The sequence below is a fragment of the Pecten maximus genome, chromosome 11, assembly GCF_902652985.1.
Source record: "Pecten maximus chromosome 11, xPecMax1.1, whole genome shotgun sequence".
Lineage (NCBI taxonomy): Eukaryota > Metazoa > Mollusca > Bivalvia > Pectinida > Pectinidae > Pecten > Pecten maximus.
Window position 1 is genome coordinate 24,660,262 of NC_047025.1, and position 18,312 is coordinate 24,678,573.

General features: G+C 37.6%; 1 protein-coding gene across 1 annotated transcript in view; it reads left to right on the top strand.

The window, feature by feature from the left end:
• LOC117338517 overlaps positions 1-18,312 on the top strand; it is a 72,178-nt gene that overhangs the window by 9,315 nt on the left and 44,551 nt on the right. Inside the window, exons 13-27 of the mRNA XM_033899873.1 lie at positions 1,090-1,116; positions 1,517-1,631; positions 2,355-2,668; positions 2,877-2,991; positions 4,353-4,645; positions 5,210-5,324; positions 5,722-5,870; positions 7,143-7,257; positions 9,869-10,083; positions 10,536-10,650; positions 13,491-13,708; positions 14,926-15,057; positions 15,777-16,103; positions 16,848-16,964; positions 17,938-18,234. Of these exons, the coding sequence (XP_033755764.1) occupies positions 1,090-1,116; positions 1,517-1,631; positions 2,355-2,668; positions 2,877-2,991; positions 4,353-4,645; positions 5,210-5,324; positions 5,722-5,870; positions 7,143-7,257; positions 9,869-10,083; positions 10,536-10,650; positions 13,491-13,708; positions 14,926-15,057; positions 15,777-16,103; positions 16,848-16,964; positions 17,938-18,234 (2,664 nt within the window). The remainder of the gene's footprint in view (positions 1-1,089; positions 1,117-1,516; positions 1,632-2,354; positions 2,669-2,876; positions 2,992-4,352; positions 4,646-5,209; positions 5,325-5,721; positions 5,871-7,142; positions 7,258-9,868; positions 10,084-10,535; positions 10,651-13,490; positions 13,709-14,925; positions 15,058-15,776; positions 16,104-16,847; positions 16,965-17,937; positions 18,235-18,312) is intronic.

Genomic DNA, 18,312 nt, shown 5'->3' on the forward strand with positions numbered 1-18,312 from the left:
CTATCGCTGTCTATGTATACACCTATCGCTGTCTATGTGTACACCTATCGCTGTCTATGTATACACCTATTGCTGTCTATTTGTAAACCTATCGCTCTCTATGTATACACCTATCGCTGTCTATGTATACACCTATCGCTGTCTATGTATACACCTATCGCTGTCTATATATACACCTATCGCTGTCTATGTGTACACCTATCGCTGTCTATGTATACACCTATCGCTCTCTATGTGTACACCTATCGCTGCCTATGTATACACCTATCGCTGTCTATGTATACACCTATCGCTGTCTATGTATACACCTATCGCTGTCTATGTGTATACCTATCGCTGTCTATGTGTATACATTTCGCTGTCTATGTAAACACCTATCGCTGTCTATGTGTACACCTATCGTTGTCTATGTATACACCTATCGCTGTCTATGTATACACCTATCGTTGTCTATGTATACACCTATCGCTGTCTATGTATACACCTATCGCTGTCTATGTGTATACCTATCGCTGTCTATGTGTATACCTATCGCTGTCTATGTATACACCTATCGCTGTCTATGTATACACCTATCGCTGTCTATGTGTACACCTATCGCTGTCTATGTGTATACATTTCGCTGTCTATGTTTACACCTATCGCTGTCTATGTATACACATATCGCTCTCTATGTATACACCTATCGCTGTCTATGTATACACCTATCGCTGTCTATGTATACACCTATCGCTGTCTATGTATACACCTATCGCTGTCTATATATACACCTATCGCTGTCTATGTGTACACCTATCGCTGTCTATGTATACACCTATCGCTGTCTATGTATACACCTATCGCTGTCTATGTGTATACCTATCGCTGTCTATGTATACACCTATCGCTGTCTATGTATACACCTATCGCTGTCTATGTATACACCTATCGCTGTCTATGTGTACACCTATCGTTGTCTATGTATACACCTATCGCTGTCTATGTATACACCTATCGCCCTCACATTTATTCAAAATGCCGTTTTTTACTCTCCTGTACATACGAACTTTTCATCACAATGGTACCTCAAAATATACTTATTTTTGACAGCCGAATTTGCTCAGCCATTGCCAACAGGTAAGTAATATGTCTTTTTTTAATTCATGGCATGATATATGATTTTTTAACTGTATATGTTTAAGAATTTGAAAGATCATAATATTATGTAAAATTGCCTTAAAAGATATATATTAACAGTCGGCTTTAATATATAGGGTTTTGTTGATTTCGCAAGACTGACATTGACATTATCAATACTTTGTGGACAATTAAAGTTTGGTAATGTGAAAAAAACATTTTTGAAATTGTTATTGTATAAGCAGGTACATTTTGCATTTTATATATAAAACTGTGATAATATGAATGTATTATTTTATTGTAAATATATTTATAAAGGCACTTTTGTACACTATGGTGTACAAAATGACATTGACAAGGAAATGCTATCTTTTCTGTTACCCTGTACATATTTTTTCAGAGACGTGTATTTACAAGGGTGTGGACTACGCCCAGGGCCAGACCTGGTATGACGGCTGTGACTACGAATGCATGTGTGACAACGCCAAGTACGGATTCTACAGGTGTAACAAACGGTGAGACGCCATCACATACATATTCATTTTCCTTCTAAATATAGGATACTGCGAACGTACATATTTTAGCGGCAATCTTATTTCAGCGATTTTCGCGTTGGAAGCATCCGACTAAATCATCATTGCAATAGTTGTAGTCTCTATATTGTTTTCTATGGCAAGCATTTCAGGTGCGCTAATTATCTCTTCTCTAATCTGTTTTATATCGGTTTTGAGAAACTTTGAGTCCCCTAAAGTTAGTACATTTACAATAGTAACATATACTACTTAATTTCCACGGTGGTGATCAATCAATATAGTGAACATGCCGTATAACTCATAAAGTAAAGAGACATAAAGTCCTTCTATAGCAATACTCATAGATAACATGCTTATAGAGCGTTTATTACAAAAATGTGCAATACTATACGGAATTTACTGCTATATCAATCGTAACGAGCGATTTACAAAAATATGATACATAAACAAAGGAAGGTATTTTTTCAGAGGCCTCCTTTTTGTTATCATGGTAACATTTTTTTCGAATCAATTAGTATTGCGGTTGACAGAGCGTTAATAATAAGACAAACTACGTGTAAAGTTTTGGTATGATAGAGATACATACGGCAGCATTATTAACAAGTTGGAAATCGAGGAACCGGGATTTTCTTTAATGATATTGGACTACACATGCTTTCTTTATTTCGTAGACTTCTGCTTATTTGGTATTTTCAATCATTATAGTTGTCCCGACTTTGTGAACCTGCCACTCAACTGCCACCCAGTGACTGTTAATGGAGATTGCTGCCCCAAAATCCAGTGTGATGGTGGACAGGGTTCTTTCGTCGGTTCCTCCACAGTCTCCGGGGTAGCAGGTAGTTATCCCATACCCAACCTCCCTGCTGGTAGTACGGGTAATACTGGCGGAAGTGGTAGTGTTAGTGGCGGATCACCTTCCACTGGATCAGGGGGAGCAGTGCCAATCCCGGGTGGGCCCTCTACAGCTCCGAATCCCAATCCCAATACAGGAGGTGCCGCCATGATCCCATCAAGAGTAGGTAGGTGTCATTCTTTATGGTATTAATGTATTTGGTAACCAAACGATATTACTAGTATTTCCATATATACTCAACACAGTGGTTTCTGAAACTTGCATTTTTAAATGATTATAATAGCTGCCGATTAAATTCCAAATATTTCTGAATGTGTTGAACATAGAGTTATAACATGGTACTAAACAACCTACATGTTCTATCTGAATTCCAGATGGCTGTTATGTCAAAGGCCAACTTTACCAGCAGGGACTGCGATGGACAGACGGTTGTCAGTGGACATGTAATTGTGAGGATGGCACAACGGGACGCTACCGATGCCAGCCCAAGTACGTTGTCTATTGTAAAGGATTATAATTAACAAAATAAATATATGTAATTTAGTTAGTTATGAAGTCAGCTAGTAGATATAACCTTTAATCAAGGATTAACTAAAATAGATCTTTGTATGTTATGAAGATATGATACGAAATACGGAGTGTACTGTAAATAAACAGCGAACCGGTTTATGATGAGAGAACCTTCAGTCACTGTAAAAATCCACTTTTATCGATGAAATATATTGCCGCTGTATCAGCCAATCAAAAGCGACGTTACCAGCGGCGACGTCATTTTACGAGTTATGTGCTGATAGCATAATTTTTTAAGTCAATGAAAATGCTTGTTACAAACAAGGTACAGCAGCAAAACCGAATAATGAATATGGATTTATATTTAAATGTGATATTAAAATGTGACTTTTGTATAATGATTTATGCACGCTGGATACTAAACTCAACTAGTAAATCATCTATGTTTATTATTATACTGAATGTAATTTATTGATTCTTATGAATATTGGCATTACTTCAGAATAGTCAGACGTATCCCATATTCTTTCAAAAGTTCCAATACCCTTAATTTCCAGATTGATTCAATTAAGATGTAATTGTATCTTTATGAATATAAACTTCGTTATTTCGAACTCAGATAATGCGATTATTCTGCCTGATTTGAAGTAATAATTCAGCTCCAACAGTGAAAATTATATAATAGAGTTTTTCATGATCTCCACTGAATTCGAGATAATGAAGCTCGACTGTATTTATATTTTGATTACGTCCATTTTAAATTTCCCACCTACCTATCTCGATCCCTACATTTGTGAAGCCTATCTTCATTCACGTGTCTTTGAAGAGGGAACAGATGCAGTTTTACATTGATTACTTAACATACCTACAGTGGTGATCACGTGTGTATCATCTCCAGTGAAACCCAAAAGTAATACCTCCCTGTTCTCTCTAGATACTACACTATGTGGTTATAAAACAATTATATATAATGTTGCAAGAAAGTAATCTTTCGTCTGCGTCAACCCCGACGGTATGTTTTTTCTTTGTTTTTATATGTATTTAACAAGTGAAATTAAAAACTATTGACAACCACACCCCTTCCCCAACCCCAGACACAACCCCAGCTCTAACCCCAACCCCATTTTTAAATTATTTTTTTATTTACATGTATTTGATATTAGAATATGCAAAGGAATATGTAGTTTTCGGAAATTACAAAATGCTAACACAGGGTTCGACTGAAAAAATACACCACGCGGATTTGAAAAAAAAATGTACAATTGTGTTATACAAAAGCACATAAAAGTATAACAAAGAAAAATCATACAGCCATCTATATGTCTGGACTCGTTTTACAGATGTCCCGAGTTTAAGAACCTACCCACTCAATGTGCACTACGAGAGGATCCCAAAGATCCCTGTTGTAAGGTACCTGTATGTAGTGCTGGGGCCAATGGACAACAGGTACACATACCAGTTCCTAGTTACAAGCCTGGCTTCTCTGGTTACGGTACCGCCGCGCTTCCCCAGACCATAGCAACTGGTGCCTACGGACCCGGCCCAACTAGTAACGGAACTGCAGGAGCAGGGAAACCTCCTTCCTCATTCACTGGCATTTCGCCCGGTCATACTGTTGTTGGAACGACTGGAGGTAATTAAAACGTACCATTATTACATTATAATCTGTGTATCAGTAGAGCCTGTCAATATATTAGATTACTGTTTGAAGGATGTTATGTTAACTTACACTGCAAAAGGACATTTTATTTTTGTGTTTTCATGGAAGCATCCCGCTGCACCATGATTGTTCCAATAACAGTTCGTATTTTATAAATTTTATAGTTATAATGTGTATAATGTGTATGCAAAGGTTGATTATCAGCTATAATATATTTGTGGCCAAAATAAGTAAACTGACATTCTTTTATACTTGATATTAAGAAATGTTTGCTTCAGTGTAAGAATATTGCTATATGATATAATTGTTTTCAAATTTTCAATGCCAAGAGTACGGGCTTAATCTTCTGAACACATTTAAATGTAGTCAACTTCTACCTTCAAAAGCTGTGCAGTTATTAATATTTGATTGGGCATTTGGAAACACGTGCAATATTAGGTAACACAAGTTAGATTTTATTCAGACTGGTGTATCATCACAGATGTCAATATCATGTGATGACACGAGTTGTTCTATATATGTCTCGCTTTTATGCAGGCGGATGTATTTACAAAGGAGTTGTTCATCAGCAAGGGGACACATGGGAAGACGGATGTGACTTCCGGTGTGAATGTTTGGATGCCCAGCAAGGACAGTACCGATGTAACGACAGGCATGTATTTCCTATCTGTAATCCTTAAAATGTACATATTGTTGAACATTTCTCATATTCAAACTATAAAAAATTACAACTCGATAAACAGTTTTCATGTTCAAATTATACAAAATTGTGATTATTTGTATATCTAACACATATATTTAATTATATATCTAATTTAATATCTATGAATACCCAATTTTGCTGTTATGGTATGGATTTTGATTTGTGTTTGATGTATAGAATATTTAGTGTATCTATCGTTTTTTAATTTGGTTGTAACGTGTGAATTTGTGACGTAGACGTCGGAGGATTTGGTGGGCTATGTGGTTGAGACGTATAATTTGTATAACGCTGATGTCAGAGTTTTTGGTATACTATTTAGTAGTGACGTTTGATGTTTATGACGTAGATGTCCGAGTATGATGAACCTGCCGCCACAGTGTACAATGCTGCAAGACCCGGCTGATCATTGCTGTAAGACCTACCACTGCGACTTCTCACAAACTATAACGACCCCGCCGCCATTTTACGCCAGAACGACGCCACCTACAGGCGGAGGTAAGGAGAGACAGTTTGAAACTTTTGGCATTGAATTGTTTATTTAGTCATCAATCGCCATTGGTTGTCAGTTTGAAATGACGAAATTCCTTTTTACGTTACATATCCCGAATGGTATTAAACTTTTTTGATTGATGTGCATGTGCTTCATGTTTGGGTATTTCAAAACTTATCTAGTATTAAAAAACGAACTAAAATTCTAAAACACCTCTCCTACATTTCAATAAGGCCAATTTTGATCTCCTCAAACTTCTGAATTTCTGCTCTTCCCCGAGCACCCATATTCGCCTCTGGAAGGAAGTGATTGGGTTCCGCTCTCAAGCCGAGATATAATAAAGTATAAGGAAAATGTGGTTTACACTCCTGCGAAACGCTTAGAATTTCGGGAAGTTAAACGACTGGTTCACCCGTTGTCAGTTTGATGTGACCGGGTGGCATGTCCTGCTGTGTGTCTTCGGCAGTATGCTTCAGTGTGGTAGCACTATAAAGTCGGCTTCAGTTCCACGCTATCACAAGAAGACAAAACAGGAACATACCGCAACCTCCTAAATACACACAACTATACGACACGTATGCATCTCGCTTACTGGAGTGGTCATCATTGAATGACCTTTGATGTTGATAGGATGTAAAACAATACTAAGCCAAACATCCCCTAGCATCACCGACCAGCATGAAACGGCTTTATGATGCAGTGTTATATATTTATACTCATTATTCGGTTTTACGTCATATATTACTAAATTCACATTCACGGATACTCTTCACATTGTGTTTTTGTTTAATTCTCTGACATCCTGATATTTTAACTATGTATTACATAAAGTGTGCTTACGAGCCGTACGACTACACCTCCTAACTGTGGTACACACTTTGGCTACTGATATGTTAGAAAGCACACAAATATTCTGTCAACAGTTTCCTACTTTGTTACTGTGCATGACGCTTTCAGAGAGAATAATAACAACAAGTGTAATTGATTTCTTCTAGTTTGTCTAGAAAGAATAATAACATCAAGGTTAATTCATTACTTCTAGTTTGTCTAGAGAGAATAATAACATCAAGGTTAATTCATTACTTCTGGTTTTCTGAAGAGAATAATAACATCAAGGTTAATTCATTACTTCTGGTTTTCTAGAGAGAATAATAACATCAAGGTTAATTCATTACTTCTAGTTTTTCTAGAGAGAATAATAACATCAAGGTTAATTCATTACTTCTGGTTTGTCTAGAGAGAATAATAACAGCGAGTGTGTTATTTATTTTTTCTAGATTACTGCGTATACAAGGGACAATATTACCACCAGGGAGAGCAATGGGATGATGGTTGTAGCTACAAGTGTAGATGTGAGGATGCTAAGAACCACTATCATCAATGTACAGATAGGTAAGAACTATCAGTAAACATGTTCATTTGGTAGACACAAATTGTAATGAAAACGACAGAGAGTACCTACATGATAACGAAATCGTAACTCTAGCTAAATTCGATAAAACGAGGTCAAAATAAAAATAAGAATATAGATGAGCATTTATTGAGACCATATACAAATACAATAAGAATAAGACCAGGTGTTCTTAAGGGAAAACGTCTTCTTCATCGACGACACCCGCCGCCGTACGGTTACTGAATTTGGTTTCGATACAGTTAAATACTTTGTTTGAACAAATGAGTTATAGTCATATCGAAGAGACACTGTTATGCCTTATTACAAACATTGATCATTACCTGTTATTTAAAATTAACATCAATTGTCCTGGTATAGAAATAAATAAACAGACTGGTAAAAGCAAGCAAGCGGTTAGCGGGTAAAGCATTATCAGTGTAGTACTGTACAACGATTCCATTTTTAGGTCATCTGACCCGAAGGGTCAGGATGACCTATAGTCATCATGTTTCGTCCGTCGTCGTGCGCCGTGCGCCGTCCGCTGTGCGTAAACTTTTCACATTTCAAACTTCTTCTCAAGTTCCACTAGTGGGATTGAGCTGAAACTTGCCTGAAATGATGCTGGGATGGTCCTGACCAAGTGTTGTTATTTATTGGGTCAGTCAGAATTCCAAAATGGCCGCTATGGCAGCCATCTTGAAAAACACATTTTAAACTTCTCAAGTTCCACTGGTACGATTGAGCTGGACATTGGTGAGGATGTTAAGGAAGGAGAGCCAACAAAGTGTTGTTATTTTTCGGCCTCGTAAAAACTTTGACATGGCAGCCATGGCGGTCATTTTGTAACATTGTGCAATCATGGTTCTCCTTGATCAAGTGTTGTTATTTTTCGGGTTGATCCAAATTCCACCATGGCCAAAAGTGCCACTATACCTGCTACAGATAATGCATACTACAATAGTATAAGGGTCTTTTTATAGTCAGATGACGTTAAGGCCCTTGGGCCTCTTGGTCCCTATTGATAGTCCAATGCAATGCCAACCATTTGTACATTTCATTCATAAAGTGATATATTTGAACTTTCCATCATGTAGTTCTCGGTCGATTCAAATTTGACACCAAAACATCCTGAATGCAAATTTGATTAAATTATTAACGCGTTTGAAAAACTGTTATGCACTGTCTTTGTCCGTCGTCGTGCGTTACTTTAGGTAAACAACTTTATTCTTGTTGCATTGTAGTAGGATTATTGATTAAATATAAATTATTCAATAACGCAATGACGTTTTGGTAAACGTAAAAAAACCCATTCCATATCAAAATATCAAATATTTCAAAATTGCCAAGGAATTATAAAAATATCGTGTAAACAAAAGGCTTTGATTTTTCTGACATATTTTTTAGCTATTTGATACAACGTTTTCACGATATCAGGATAGCATATATTTAATTCGTTTGTAAGGATACTTTATGGTTGTTGCAATTTGGTTTATTTTCCCCCGTTAAGCTCTTTAAAATGTTAGTAAGTCTATCATTCTTTCTTTTATATGTATATTTAAATGATATATTAAATAGAGGTTACACAACGAGTGGTTGTTGTATATGGTATTTCTTTAACTCGACTAAGTTATTTTTCAAAAGTTACAAATCACGAGCTTTAGCGAGTGTTTTTCGTAACTTTTGAAAAATAACTAACGAGAGTGAAAGACATACCGTATACGACCGCCACGAGTTTGTGTGACCTGTTTCTACCACAATAGAAAAGCTATTCTGAGGATGAAATGACCTGTTCAGTGTAAACGTGTGTTATTTTAACAATATCAGGTGTGGTGTAAATATTTGACCTAATTTGAAATGCCGCTAATTAATATGCAAAACTGACAAATTCGGGCATGTATGAAAATATTACAATTTATTGCAAATCATAACAAAATAATAAGTAGGTTTATTCTTTTTAAAGCAATAAATGGATAAAAGTCTATATATATTTTCAAGAATATAACAAAACTACTTCGTATTGGTTATCATTTCCAAGACATCGTGAAGCGACCTTCAAGTGTTAGCCAATCAAACTGCATTGAACCACGTGATTAAGAAATAGTCCCGGTCAAAGGTCACCGTGTGAACCAATCAAAATGCATTTATTGTTAAGTCCACGTATGGTATAAACTGAATGTTATTCAACACTTGTAATGATGATTCCATGCCTTGGGAGTTGAACAACACCCATCTATTGTGGTAGAAATAAATTTAAATCCGAATTTTCGTGTATAACATATACAGTTAAGCGTTACAAAGAATGAATAATTTTAAATAAGTTCGTCGTTAATGCTACAAATGTAATTATAATCACAAAAAAATACAAGCATAACTATTGGGCATATCGAGCCATTTGACCAGGTGCAATCTTTAGGACTAAATGTTTTAAGTTATATTATTCTGAATCCAGGTGCCTTATTAACAGTAATCACATTTTAACCATTATTTCGAATTCAACACTGTAAATACGTATCTTCTTTTGAACCGCTAGCGTGACACTGTGAAAGTCTTACTAAGACGTATGAGATTACATTTGTTCTGGACTCATTACTAATATCCGTTCTATTAAAGATGCGCTCGATTTGACAATGTACCCCTTGGATGTACTTTTGTACCCGACCCTAAGGATCCCACGTGTTGTCGAGTGCCACAATGCTCAGCCTCGACAGGAGGAGTTACAGGAGGGCAGTCGATGAACCCTACAGGATTCGTGGGGTCCCTGACCGGATATGGAAAACCTCCCAACACCGGAAACAACCCCAATATATCACAAACTGGATACGCAAGTGAGAAAAAATAATTTATGACATAAAATAAAAATAAATACAATGTTGTTTAAAACTGTCGTATAGCGTCGCGAAATTAAATTTGTAGCTAAATGTCTTGTTTTTTTTATATTGTGCATCAGTTTACATAACTTTATGGTAGCGCTATCAAATCATATCAGACCTGACCTATTTTATGTTACAGGTTATCTAATCATAATTCATCAATTTTATTTCTAGATATATCAGTCTTACACAAAATACAAATAAATACAAATGCAATGCTGTATGCTCTAAACTATTGCGGAACTCAAAATATATACAGAAACTTAAAACACTCATTTAAATAACAGTAAGTTATCCGCTGGATAATTAAAAGAAGAAAGTTATCTTGAACGAAGATAACATGATAGACGCTTTATTATGGTATTTATTTCTATTTTTATCACCTACAATATAAAACAATATTGCAGATGCATGTATCTACAAGGGCCGGATCCACCAGCAAGGAGAAACGTGGCAGGATGGTTGTGATTACGATTGTGAATGTACTGATGCTGCAAAGGGCATGTACAGGTGTACAGACCGGTAAGTGTACAGGTGTCTGACCGGTAAGTGTACAGGTGTCAGACCGGTAAGTATACAGGTGTCAGACCGGTAAGTGTACAGGTGTCAGACCGGTAAGTGTACAGGGGTACAGACTGGAAAGTGTAAAGGTGTACAGACCGGAAAGTGTAAAGGTGTACAGACCGGAAAGTGTAAAGGTGTACAGATAGGTAAGTGTAAAGGTGTACAGATAGGTAAGTGTGCAGTTGTACTGATCGGTAAGTGAGCAGGCTACAGACCGGTAAGTGTAAAGCTGTACAGAGCGAGAAGTGTGCAGGTGTACAGACCGGTAACTGTGCAGTTGTACTGATCGGTAAGTTGCAGGTGTACAGATTTGTAAGTGTAAAGGTGTACAGAGCGAGAAGTGTACAGGTGTACTGACCGGTAAGTGTACAGGGGTACAGACCGGAAAGTGTAAAGGTGTACAGATAGGTAAGTGTACAGGTGTCAGACCGGTAAGTGTACAGGTGTACAGACCGGTAAGTGTACAGGTGTCAGACCGGTAAGTGTACAGGTGTACAGCCCGGTAAGTGTACAGGGGTACAGACCGGTAAGTGTACAGGTGTCAGACCGGTAAGTGTACAGACCGGTAAGTGTAAAGGGGTACAGACCGGTAAGTGTAAAGGTGTCAGACCGGTAAGTGTACAGACCGGTAAGTGTACTAGGGTACAGACCGGTAAGTGTACAGGTGTACAGACCGGTAAGTGTACAGGTGTCAGACCGGTAAGTGTACAGGGTCACAGACCGGTAAGTGTACAGGGGTACTGATCGGTAAGTGTAAAGGTGTCAGACAGGGAAGTGTACAGGTGTCAGACAGGGAAGTGTACAGGTGTCAGACCGGTAAGTATACAGGTGTCAGACAGCGAAGTGTACATGTGTCAGACCGGTAGGTGTACAGGTGTCAGACCGGTAAGTGTACAGGTATCAGACCGGTAAGTGTACAGGTGTCAGACTGGTAAGTGTGCATGTGTCAGACAGGGAAGTGTACAGGTGTCAGACCGGTAAATGTACAGGTATCAGACCGGTAAGTGTACAGGTGTCAGACCGGTAAGTGTACAGGTATCAGACAGGGAAGTATACAGGTGTCAGACCGGTAAGTATACAGATGTCAGACCGGTAAGTGTACAGGTGTCAGACTGTGAAGTCTACATGTGTACAGACCTGTAAGTGCACCGTGGTACATTCAGGTAAGTGTACATGTGTACATCCTGAAGTGTGCAATTATACAGACAGTAAAGTATACAGGGGTATATGGAGAGTGTACAATTAAAAAAACAGGTCAGTATATAGGGGTACAGACAGTTAAATTTATTGTTCTGTACATATGCAGGTAGATGTAACATTTTGTCTAGTTCTATCAATAAAAATAAACTAGTAATATTTTCAAACCTCGAAATAAGAGAGGTTTTCTTGAAGGATTTAGGCTTTTTCACATCAAGATATCCGAGATTTTTAAAGCTTTTAGTTTGAATTTTATCTTTATTATATAAATAAAGAGGACCGTTCGATCATAAACATTTTAAAAATTCAAGATAAGCACGATTTGGACTGTCAGTTCCAATATTTTTCTTCGGGACATCCGAGTTTTCTTTGATGGTTTAGAGTTGGAATTATCCTTATGTTACCACGATCAAAAATCTCCGAATTAACGGGTTCTTTGAGTTTTACTGTCCATTGTGTCAGTTGATACCTGATGTTACACACGAGTGTACTAATAGCAGGGGGTTAAAAGGTGAGGTGTGAAAGTAACTACAGATGAGAAAGATAAGTTATCAAATGGGCCTCTGGGAGGTCGGCTATAGCGAAAGTTGACACACGAGTACAGAAAGGTAGGTTTCGATCTCGCTACAGTAACCGACATACCAGGGTTCAGAGATTACAAAACTTTTAAATTCTTCTCTTACCAGCATTTACTTATGTCATCAGAATTTTCTTTGATTTTGACTTTTTCTTTTTAGTGATTATTTAGGTTGTGAAGATAGAAATATACAAAGGAAAAAAAGGAAAAAGACAAACTAGATAATGAAATAAAAATAAAACGTTTGGATATAGATTTCTGGAAGGTTATGCAAACGTTAATATTTACATTCTGTGTTGTATTTGCCTATATGTCGTTAGTAAACCGAATTGTTACTATAATTAACAGTGATTCGCTCAGTGTAGGAATACAACTCGGTGTGTCCTTGATGATAGAACACTGTCGCGAGTAACTTTCGGTATTAATAATACCGAACTATTTTTCTTCACCTTAAGTTATAAGCATTCGAATGTGAAAGCCACATTACCTATCTTTAGAATGATTACATCAAATTCATTGTCAAAACGTAGTACGAGCGTATATTGATGCCATTCAACAAACGGAATTAAAGTCTGCGAATGTGGATTGGACAATCCTTAAATAGATCGAACAAAATATCATTGGGATCGTTGTCACCGAATGGAAGGGCAACTTTCGTTTTGAATTTCCGGTGGGGGGCTATTGAAGAAATCACATAAATTCAGGCGATAGAATCATAAACGGCCCGAGAAAATAACACCGCATCACTTCTTTTTTGTATATTAATACGCGATAAACGGATTTCATCCCGTGCAAATCAACATAATTACAGTTAAGATATTAATTCAAATTACCACATCAAAATTACCACAATCAACATAATTACAGTAAAGATATTAATTCAAATTACCACATCAAAATTACCACAATCAACATAATTACAGTAAAGATATTAATTCAAATGACCACAACGATTATTATTTGTGTAGCATCGGACGGGCATGACCAACGACATCAAGTTTACACTGTTATCAATTACATACAGATGCCCACGATTCGGACAGCTGCCGAGCAACTGCCGTGTGACATCCGACCCGAACGATAGATGTTGCCAGAAGGCTGCATGTACGCCGGTAGGCCCTGCGCAATGTGGGGACAAATTAGCACAATGCGCAAACTATGGGCGGTACGCATGCCAGGACCCGTACACCGAATGGGCGAAAGAAAACTGTAACAAATACTGCGGATTCTGTGGAAGTACAGGTTAGGTTTTCAGTGGTATCAATGTTTCCGCTTTTCGTTGTTGAATCTGACTTAGATTTGTATTGCAGGTGTCGTCCACATTGGCATGTAAATATGTTTCTGGTGTAGTGTACCGTAGTAAACTGTAAATAGCAAAAGGGACCAACAAAATACCAGGCAGAAATTCAGCTTTCTCAGAAAAGTCGGCGGTATTCAGCCAAATACGGTTTTAATTTCACATATTTATTACCAAAATAATTGCAACTAAATTCTATGAAAGGAAAACAACTCTAAATACAATAGACTAATCAGTTTCATACTTGTTATCTCCGCGAACATGAAACAAGTTGATTTCACCAACACAGCTTTGTCTGTTCGCTGGAATTCCAGGAACCCAGGTCTAACAGACAGGTACCCAGTGAACACGCCTTCAGTACGTATTCAATTTCAAGTGATATCTTTTAATTACCTATATACTTATAAAAAAAACTCTGAATTGTTATTCAAGAATACAGTTTAAGAATAAGCCCTGTTTGACCTGGATTCCTGCGGATAGACATATCTAAATCGTTGAAATCGCGGAACTTGTTTCGCGTTCACGGCGAGAGAAAATATGTAGATGCGGTGTATTGTATTTGAAGTTATGTTTTCCTTGCAGAGAATGTATTTACAACATTTAGAAACCATAGAAGTGAAAATCAAACCGTATTTGGCCGAATACCGTCGATTTTTCTACGACATTTCTTTCTTGCATTTTGTTGTTTCCATTTACTACGTAAATTATACTACACTGGCCTAGCTACCCCGCTAACATTGATACGTGTATCTTTGATGAAGGAAATGACGCGAACCTGTTCGTATTCACCTTTTACCTTTCCAAGAGTCTCCATACAAATGCATGCTTTGTTTATATTTGTTTTCGTTTTTGAGTTAGGATTTTGGTTGGTGCCTTTATCATTATATCCTTTGTAGAACCCTATGTCTTTGTCCTTACATGAGAAAATGTTGTCTAAGATAATAATTTGATATTTATATTTGATAATGCCACTCCATTATACAGTAAAGTCTAGAATCATATCGGTTAAACAGCATTGGTTCTTAATCTTGATGTATATCAAGGACCTTTCCTTGTAAATGTAAGATGTTAATTTGTGTTGCATATCATGGATAATTTTCGAGCTTTACTCACCAAAGTCCAACCTATAGTTAATACATGAAAGCGTCTTCCATTGTTGTAGGAGTGACCACAACCGTCTCCACAGCCTGTGTAGATCGTATCCCGAACTGTAAAGATTTTGGACAACAGAGTTGTGGAGCACAGTACATTGGATGGGCCAAGTTTAACTGCCCAGTTACCTGCAACTATTGTAGTGAGTAAATATCACAGTAAATAAAATTCTTTTCTTATACCCCCCTCGTTCAGACTTTGTCAGTGGTTTTAATATATTAATGCCTATAATTGGAAAAACCAGATTATCAACAACCGTTACTATGGAAGCATAATAGAGGATTATGATTGGGCAAAGTTGATATATTGTCCAATTAAGCTGAAAATAGCTTTATAAGAATTTAAAGGGATAGCAAATACAATGGTACTATTTTCGAAAAAAAATAGATGTAATTGGGTTGTCATCGTCGCATGGATAGCAGGGTATTAGTTTAGTTGTAGTTAATTTTGAAACAGTCATCATAAACATAATTCAAAAGTAACCGTGCTCTGAATCATCATTCGTGCTATATTGTCCATTAAGTTATAATGCGTCTTAATTGACTGTCGCATTTCTTACCAATCGTTTAATTCAGGAAATATTACTAAACATGATCAAATGGACTTTAATCTAGCAAATACAATGGTACTATTTTCTATCTGCAATTTAATGCAAATTAACAAAATTGACTGATGGGATATGTACGATGTAGAAATATTAGCTATCAATATAATCACAGCATCATAGTTATTCTTTCCTGACTGCTTTCCTGTGAACTCACTTCCAGGCATTGACGTTTTATTGCTTATGAGAAATATTGTATTGCCACGCTAACGGCTCCATATCAACCTAATCAACACTATGCAAAATCACTCTATCAGATACTGGCAGCGGATCAGGAATAGGTGGCACAGGAACCGGAAGTGTTGGTCCAGGAACAAGCGGGACAGGTGGTACGGGAACCGGAAGTGTTGGTCCAGGAACAGGTGGTACGGGAACCGGAAGTGTTGGTCCAGGAACAAGCGGGACAGGTGGCACGGGAACCGGAAGTGTTGGTCCAGGAACAGGTGGTACGGGAACCGGAAGTGTTGGTCCAGGAACAAGCGGGACAGGTGGCACAGGAACTGGGAACACTGGGCCAGGGACAAGTGGAACAGGAGGCACAGGAACCGGAAGTGTTGGTCCAGGAATAAGCGGCACAGGAACTGGTAATGAAAACCAAACTGAGGTCCCATATCAACAATGATTCACCTTGTTTTATTCCTTCTTCTCATTTTCAAATTAATTCTCATTGCAAATTTGAGTGTTGCTGTGAATGAAGTTCCAAAAAAGCAACCTTTCTTTTCTTTCAATTATCCCCCGCCCAACGCCGTCCGTCCGGATTCCCTTTCCGCACGATATATTTTGAAGGTATAATCGAATTTCGATGAAACTTGTTTGGTATACTTATTACCTAAATCTCTTGCTAAATTTCGAGTATCGGTATATTCCGCGCATATCTAATGAGGCTGCTGTGATCTGATTGGCTGATTGCTTGTCGCACGATATCTTTTGAAGAAATGATCGGAATTTGATGAAACTTGCTTGGTAGACTTATTACCTAAACCCCTCGCCTATGTGGCCTGGCTACTGTGACCTGATTGGCGCGATATCTTTTGAGGGAATGATCGGATTTGATGAAACTTGATCTTTTAACTTGCTATTAATTATGTTGATTATTTTTACATGAATTTGATGACTGTACACAAATACATGTAATGATTCTAAATGCTATGTCATGTGTTTCATGTTTTATACATGTTTCCCACTTTAATTTCACGTAAAAAAACATTTGCATGGACGACTTTGTCCTTGTCTATAGAATTATGATTAGCGTATTCTTCAAACGACGTGCATTCTAAAACCTCCCACTATATCGAGATGCATTTTCAATGGTTTATTTTCTATTTAAGGAAGTGGAAATTGCAAGGACTCCCTTCCAAATTGTAAAGAATACACGTCTGCAGCGTGTGTTGACCCATACACTAGCTGGGCATTATCTCACTGTCCCCACTTCTGTAACTTATGTGGTAAGTCTCATTTGTTCCCAACGCCATGGTCTTTTGTCTCGTTTCCCTTCTACTATTAATGTAACAAGTTTCCCACCGTCAGACTTTTTTCTGTTTAAACCCAGTTTATTAAGCTGTATTTATCTGGAATCACACTGTCTGTCGTCCGCAAATGTCCCGAAAACTCCTCCTAAACTTGTGAACCGATTTCAATGAAACTTTACATAAATATAAATAAGGAACTTAGCATGCGATTTTTTTCTGCTAAATTTTGGTTACCGTGGTAGCTGCTCAATATAAAAAGATTATCAGATAAAGGGCAAAAAACATTTAGTCATTTGACAAATTTATTCAGTCTTTGTCAAATGGTGTTACTGAGCGAAACACATAATTGACATTATTCCGAAACTATTATCATAGCAACCCAATCCGGGCTTCTGATTGGTTTAAATTAAGATGTTGGCCGATTTCGACTAAATTTGTTATACAGAAGTATAACGGGATGCTGAACATCACTGTAAAAGTTTCGCTACCATGAAAACCAAGCTGAAGCACAAATTGGCTTTGATTGGTTGAAGTTTGATTATTGTCCGATTGTGACCAAATTTGGTGTACATGAGCATAAGGGGATACCATACATCACTGTATAGACTTTGTTACCATGACAACCATGATGAAGCAAATAGTAGCCTCTTATTTGTTGTAATTTGGATACTGCACTATTTCAACTTAATTTGTTATTAAGGTGGATTAGAGATACCGAGGCCCCTAAATGATTGAAATTAGAATATTGTTTCAATTGATGAATTTCGTGAAAAAACGATTTGTGAAAAGTTTGTGAATGAGTGTTTTAATTTTAGATTTCGACACTAATCCGCAGAGGTGGGGCTATAAGTTTGCTTCAGAATGACAGCTCGGGTAAAGTTAGGTTCACACATATGAACAAAAAATATACTGCTTCTATTTGTATATAACCGTTATAACAATACTGCAGATCAACTCGCGGGAAGCGGAACACAAGGCGGTAGCTTCACTGGAACCGGAACCGGGCCGGGAGGTGTCGCTACCGGAACTCAAGGAGGAGGTTTTACCGGACATGGAACTGCACCCGGAGGAACCGGACAGGGTGGTGTTGGAACCGGAACTCAAGGAGGAGGGTTTACCGGAACTGGAACTGCACCAGGGGGAACCGGCGCTGGAACCGGCGCTGGAACCGGCACTGGAACGCAGGGTGGATTTGGCGGATCCGGATTTGTAACTGTCTCTCCGAATCAAGGCTTTACTGGACAAAGTAAGTAACATTGTTTAAAATTTTATTCGAATTTCCAATTTTGAAATCCATTTTTCCTTTTGAAAAACCATTTGAACA